The sequence below is a fragment of the Calidris pugnax genome, unplaced genomic scaffold, assembly GCF_001431845.1.
Source record: "Calidris pugnax isolate Ruff unplaced genomic scaffold, ASM143184v1 scaffold10, whole genome shotgun sequence".
NCBI lineage: Eukaryota > Metazoa > Chordata > Aves > Charadriiformes > Scolopacidae > Calidris > Calidris pugnax.
Window position 1 is genome coordinate 1,069,878 of NW_015090795.1, and position 7,368 is coordinate 1,077,245.

At 43.1% G+C, this 7,368-nt stretch overlaps 1 protein-coding gene across 1 annotated transcript in view; it reads left to right on the forward strand.

Moving 5' to 3' along the window:
* Nucleotides 1-7,368, forward strand: part of FANCM (Fanconi anemia complementation group M) — a 114,733-nt gene that overhangs the window by 46,843 nt on the left and 60,522 nt on the right. The window contains exon 11 of the mRNA XM_014936762.1: nt 5,955-6,161. Within this exon, the coding sequence (XP_014792248.1) occupies nt 5,955-6,161 (207 nt within the window). The remainder of the gene's footprint in view (nt 1-5,954; nt 6,162-7,368) is intronic.

Genomic DNA, 7,368 nt, shown 5'->3' on the forward strand with positions numbered 1-7,368 from the left:
TTCTAGACTTCCTCATTTAATGATGACTGTTTTGCTTTACAGGCAGTACATCAAGGCATAATTGAAGGAGATTTTGCACTTTGTATCAGTTTATATCATGGGTACGAGCTGCTGCTGCAAATGGGGTTACGGTCGTTGTTTATCTACCTCTTCGGAATTATGGATGGACCAAAAGGTGAAATGTCTTCAGAAATGTTTTTCCTTTGTCTCCACTCCGTCTCATTTAATTTACCTCATCTGTATGGCTAGTTTTGCACAAAACAGCTTATATAATGCATGGTTTGCAAATGTAATTGGTATTTTTTTCCCCTTCATCACTATTGGAAATACGTTGGCACGATGTTAAAGATAGAGTATACGTGGGAAAGCAAATGTGTTTATATGGCAGCAGTTCCAAAAAGAATAAGGCACAAACAGAACACAGAGTAAGTGACAGTAATATCTCTGGGGAGACAGAGAATTACCATTAAACAGTTTAAACTAAGAAAGTTGTTTGGTCTTGTAAAGCAATTCCTTCCCCTCCAGCAGTACCCCTGCATGTGTGAGTTTGAAGGACCTTTCCCAGATTGCAGATGTGGACTCCCCACACCAGGATGGCTCTCCTAGCTGTGCAACGCCTCCTGTGCTCACTGAGCACAATGGAAAGCTGTTTTCTCTTCTGGCCTCAGCTTATTTTCCCAATTCTATCACTATTGTGAGGCTTTTGCAACTCTCCCCAGTGGTTTTCAGAGCCATGAGGTGGTCACTGCTGCCAGTATGACCTGGTTTGGTACTGACATCTTTGTTGAGGGGGAAAATTTCCACCTGGAACGTTAGTCCAACAGCAAGTGTCCTCTAAACACGGGGTGTGGGAGGGGAGGCTTCCAGCAGTTCCCCTTCCCCCATGGGGTGCCTCTCGGGGCTCTGGCTTCATTTTGGCTTCCACTTTGCTGTGTAACTGTGGGGTAACGGGCAAAAGCTGCTTTGCCTATAGCACTGCTTAATTCAAATGGCACCACCTCGCTCTACGGCTGAACCAAAAGCTTGTGAAGTGCTTGCTTCATATTAGGGAATAGCTATAGAATATATTTTTATAGTACACATGTGCTAGTAATTTCTCATTAATTTTATTCTTTTGAGATTTTTGCAATTTATTACTTTCACACGTGCAGATTTTTACATTTCTGATGGTGTAGTGCTGCTCTTAGACCTGGGCACTGGAGAGCATTTCATCTGTTGCCTAGTTTCTCAGATTCCTTAAATCCCTGTCTGCTACTGACTAAAGTAGAACATTTGAATGGAATAGAATATTTCAGTTGGAAGGGTCTTACAATGATCATCTGGTCAGCTGTCTGAAAGAGGACTGATGGGTAAGAGACCTAATAAATAGGTCTTCTGTGCTGGTTCTGCTAAGTTTGATTTATGGTTTGAATAAAACAAAATCTCTTTCAACATTGATACAAAATCATTTAAGAAACTTGCTAATTCTAGCTTTTTGTCTAGATTTCTTTCTCTTTGGTTAATGGGCAGCACTTCATAGACTCACAGAGTGGTTTGGGTGGGAGGGGACCTTGAAGACCATCCAGTGCCACCCTCTGCCCTGGGCAGGGACACCTCCCACCAGACCAGGTTGCTCCAAGGCCCCTCCAACCTGGCCTTGAACCCCTCCAGGGATGGGGCAGCCACAGCTTCTCTGGGCAACCTGGGCCAGGCTCTCACTGTCCTCAATGTTTCTGGACTGGATGCCTTTTCTAGTACTAAATGGTTGATGTGAAACTCTTTAATTTACCCAAAGGACCAGGATTTGGTTTATACACGTGTTTTTCACGTTTCAATTCATGTTTTCATGTTTAAATTCTATAATGGCATCTTCCCTGAAAAATACTGATGCCAAACAATGTGTATGCTATTTTCTAAAGCTACCATGTATCTTCCAGCTCTTGAGATGAGCTTGCCAATTCTGAGAAAGCTTGTCTTTTGGATAGCAGAAATTATATTCACTCCAGAGATTAAATACTGAGATATTTCAACTTTTTACAAAGGGTTAACCCGTACGAAGAATGAACTTGGTCGTAACGAGGACTTCATGAAGCTGTATCAGCAGCTCAGGGACATGTTTGCAGACACGCTGCCTTCAGCCAATGGAAGTGTTTACAAGAGTACAACAGGTCAGTATTGCCCTTTCAGGGATGGAATATTTGCCTTGTGTTTAAATGAAACAGTAGATACCTCTACATAGTGTGTAAATGCAGAAAGGTCTTCATTGTGGTACACTCAACTAGTGCTCTTTATTCCAGATTGTTTTCCCCAGACTCTTATTTATTTACCTGTCTGTTTTCTTTCAGTGGTTTTAGCTGCCTTCAAACAAGTTTTCTATGTTTGAAGTTTTTAGTTTGATTTTAAAAGAGTGGTTAAAATATTACTGTTTGACTTGATATCTTTGACAGCGTGAATGCAACAAAAATAACAACACTTTCTCAAAACCTGGGCTTAGCAAATGTGCTTCCCTAAGTAGTTTACTGGTTTGCTTAGGTGAGCGCAGTTAAGACAGGGTCAGGAATTTGTATGGCTGACTCAAAGAATTATAGCGGGAGGAAATGAAAGTCACTTGTAAGCAAAACTGCAACAGTTTTAATGGCTTTATTTCCTTTTCAGTGTTGGAAAATAAAAAGGAATTTATCTACAGCCATCCAAAATTAAGGAAATTGGAGGAAATTGTAATAGGACACTTCAAATCCTGGAAACAGGGATCTTCTGGTAAGTACCGACAACTCAGAGAAATAAGCAATAACCCCAAACCTGTGTTTCTGCCCTTAGTGACTGAATAGAATCCACACCCATGTCCTCATTTCTCGCTCCTCCAGACAAGAATTTGTCATGAATCTGTCAGTAAAAACTTCAGGACTTATTAAGATTCCAGCCATAATCACCTGTATCTTTTGGTCCATCAGAAGGCTCTGAAACAAAAGCCTAAATCATTATGTGAGCAGTGAAAAACACATCCAGCATTTGTGTCAGGAACTCACTCAGGCAGGTGTGTGGTATCTCCAGGGGAAAATAAAACACAGAGGCAAATACACCCTCTGAACTTAACTCTGCTTTGTTCTGTTGCTGAACTACTCTGAATCCTAATTTACTGTGTTCGTGCCTGTGCAATTTTTAAAACAAATATCTACTCCTGCAAAACATTTCCCTTGAGAAGCCCTACATTTGAGGCAGAAAAGTATTAATAACGTAGGTGACTAGCCATATCAGAACAACACTAGCTCTGGTTCCTCCGTTGGAAGTGGGAGCTCTCCCCTGAGAAGTGTGGAGTGGTGCTGAGTTCCTGTGCCACCCAGCCCCCTTTCTGAGCAGCGACCAGCCGGGCGAAGGCTGAGTTTCCCAGCCACGTGGCTGTTGCCCTGGCTGTGCAATTACCAGCAATTCAGGTAAGTGCAAGATAAGGTTCTGGGCAGCCCCTAAGAAGAGTTGGCTGAGCATAATGAGCTTCTCTGCGCTAATCTTCCATACCTGGATTACTCCTCAGATTGATTATGGGCTGCTCGTGGCTTGAATTTTCTCAGGCTGGTGTTGGAGAAGGTGAAGAAGGAGGTAATGGCAGCAACGTAACATTTTTTTACAATACAGGGACAGATGCTACTGAGCATTATTGTTATTTGAATCATGGGAATATGCTAAAAATAGATACAGAATAATGTTCAGAATAAAGTCAGTGGGGGAGGATAATATGAACTCGTGTACGTGAGATGCATCCAGCCTGCACTGCAGTCCTTTCAGAGAATCTCTTTTTTAGCATACCGGGTTTTCACTCTGGAGTGTGTTTTGTTGTTGGTTTATTGTCTGGATGGGATAAACAGGAGGTGGCTGTGTAAGACTTGCATGTTCCTTAGGCAACTTTTGCTTGTACTCATGAAGGCAGGTACTCTTAAATGTTTTAAAAAAAGAAGAAGAAAAAAAAAAGTTGAGTACCCAGAAGATAAAACCGTGATGGTGTAATGTAAGAAATGTGGGTTTGGTCAAAGGCAATTATTTTTCCCTTTTCTTTGAAAAAAGGAGATGTTATCTTTGCTATAAATGAGGGCTCTAACCAGGTGTGATGACAGGTCATTCACAAGCAACAGACTGTGGTATTAAGGGAAGTTTTCACACGTTTCTGCTGTCATGAGGATCCTGAGCTGTGGAAGTAGAGACAACGTGCTGTAGTAAATCATAGGAAGTTGGTAAACATGTCTCTTATTCCACCCTGCTGTGTCCTAGGCTAATGGTGACAGTGGTTTTTATGGCTATGTATTGCTAACCTCACCTCACTCTTGGCATTTGAGAACCAGATTTAAAAATCCCATTGTAGGCTCTTTGGAAGAAGGCATCTTAAGCTTAAATAAAGTTTCAAAGACATCTGCCATCAAATCTGAGCCTTTCAAAGTGACATTAGTAATGGTGCCTCAATGGTAGGGTGTTTTCCCCAGAGTTATTGTAACTTCTCCAAAATTAGAATTTTGCTTTGATTCCAGAGAGGAATTGTTTGAGCAGATGCATCTCGGAGCATTTTCTTGGAAGTTGGCCTAAATAGGTTGAGAGGCTCCTAATTGTCAGTTTTCCCTACTGTTGTTTTTTATTCATTTATTTGCTTAATTTCTTTAAAAATGAAATTTCTTTTAAAGAAAATTTCTTTTGAAAAAATCAAAATGCAGTACACTTGGACAGAACCTTCCCGTTAGGTGGGATGAGAGCTGTGAATGTGTAGCTTATGCGATGACCCGTCCTTGCTTTTTTATTGATAATTATTTTAAAATTCTGCATAAAATTTTGTTCTGGCTTTTTGAACTGCAGCAGATGAGGTGAGGGCCGAAAGCCCGTGCGTGGAGGCTGTGGGTACCAGGGTGATGATCTTCTCCTCCTTCCGAGACAGCGTGCAGGAGATCGCGGACATGCTGTCCCGCCTCAGCCCCGCCGTGCGGGTCATGACCTTCGTTGGCCACTCCACAGGAAAGAGCACCAAGGGCTTCACACAGAAAGAGCAACTCGAGGTAAAGAAAAGATGAGAATTGTATTAGGAAACAGTGACAAAGAGCATTAATTGTATAAATAGCTGTCTGAGGAGTGACAGATATTGTGTGGCAGTGACCACACGGCCTCAAGTTGCCCCAGGGGAGGTTCAGGCTGGATATTAGGAAAAATTTTTTCACTGAAAGGGTTCTCAGCCATTGGAATGGGCTGCCCAGGGAGGGGGTTGAGGCACCATCCCTGGAGGTGTTCAAAAGATGGGTTGATGTAGTGCTGGGAGGTCTGGTTTAGTGATGATGCTCCTTGTTTGTTGTGTGGGTGTCTATTTTTGTCAGTCAGGTTGACGGTTGGACAAGATGATCTTTAAGGTCCCTTCCAACCTAGAAGATTCTGTGATTCTGTGATTCTGTGACCACACTCCAAAATGTCATTACTTAATTCCTGTGTAGTTCAGTTGCTTTCAGAGTATCCAAAATTATACTCATTGAACAGAACGTAGAATTACAAATATTTTATACGTTTACATTATGTTAACAAATGATAACCTGTATATATCTGAAAATCTGGGGAAATATTCAAATACTTGCTTAGGGAGGTTATTTTTTTTCTTGTAGGCAGAACAAATAAGATCTGTTCTTAAACTTTGGTCTAGCAAAGTTTTAAAAAAATAATTAAAATGTAATTGCAAAGTTGGGAAGATGAATTTTAGAAGAATGGCATGGTTGGAGTCAGAATAAGGTGTGCTTTTTTTCCTTTCTTTGAGAATTGAAGATTTGGTATGTTGATGTTGGTAACACTAGTGCATGGTATTTGATCGCGATGAATTAGCTGACGAATTCAGAATGACTGAGCTTTGTAGCTTTAAAATATAAATCAATTATTTCTATCTTCTGTCTGGAAGAACGACGGAGTGTGTACAGGGGGCTTTCTGACTAACCTGTTAAATCTGATTGTAATCACTCACTCAGGTGGTCAAACGCTTCCGTGAGGGGGGGTATAACACCCTGGTCTCTACCTGCGTGGGGGAAGAAGGCTTGGACATCGGGGAGCTGGATCTCATCGTCTGCTTCGACGCCCAGAAGAGCCCTGTTCGCCTGGTGCAGCGGATGGGCCGCACGGGGCGGCGGCGCCAGGGCAGGATCGTCGTCATCCTGGCCCAGGGCCGGGAGGAGCGGGTGAGTGGGCAGCTCTTATCACGGGGAAAACAGACTTGTTCCCTCTCTTCCAGGAAACCATATATTGTGCAGTAAAACTCACTCCTGGCAGCATTTTCCCGTCCCTTCGGGAAGGTCTAATAGCCCACAGTGTTCTAAAAATACACGCGCTTTCTCGGTGTGAAGGGATTCAAGCCTTTCTTCTTAATAACACTTATTTTGTGAAGGACAAACTGAAACTCTGAAAAGCGAGAGGTTTTGCCGGGGGTACAGAACAAGGTGTGGAGGAGGGGACAGAGCCCTGGGGGTGGGAGGGCTGGTGGCATCTCCCTCGGAACCGCTGACGACACCGCTCTCTCCGACAACGCTTAGCGGCCGCGGGCTTGTGTGAGGTCTGAAGAGATCAGCTGAAGTGGAAATCTACTTTTGCTAAATTCCTGAACCTCAACACTCAACTCGGAGTGTAATTAATCGTCTCTGAGTGCAGGCTGCCTCTTGGGAAACTAATGCACCGGGGGAAAAGTGAGCCGGGAGTGGGGATGCTCAGGTACCAGCACACTGCCCAGCTTCATCCCGCTGGCGGGCAGGGTAGGGAGGAGGAGGAGGAGGAGGAGGAGGCAGGGCAGTTCCTACTGACATCACTCCTCCGTGAGAGCAGCTGCAGAGTAACACCAACCAGGAGCTTTATGCTTTCATCATGCTGCCCCTGTGGCAATGCGAGGTGTTTCTTAGGGTGCACCTCACTCTTCTGACAGAAAATTGATTTTATTCTTCACTGGTTTTGTTCCCTCGCAAGGTTCATTCTGAGTTAAAGCAGGTTTCATGGCAGAGAAGGCTGAGACCCCTGTAAGCTAATTGTAACCCCACCATTTCATTCATTCCAGTCGATGTGCCTCTGGTTTAAATTTGTAGGTAGCAGGGATTTAATGAGAGTCCAAAGAATCCTGCCTGAGGAAATAAAAGCTGCTTTGAAGGGATGAGAGCTAAAAATGATAAAAGTGACTGATATTTGTAAATAGACATTTTCTCGTGTTACTTATGAAGAGTGGTTACTACTGAAAGCTCTGCTCTGTAATGGGATATTAAAATGGTCCTTTGAATTCCTTGGAGTTTCACTTAAGTAGTTGGATTATGGGGTTCTTCACATTTTCTCAGAAATCTTTTGAAGCAGAACTTTTCCCCGGGTAGGATAGTAAATTTATATAATTGGGGGGGGGGGGGGGGGGGG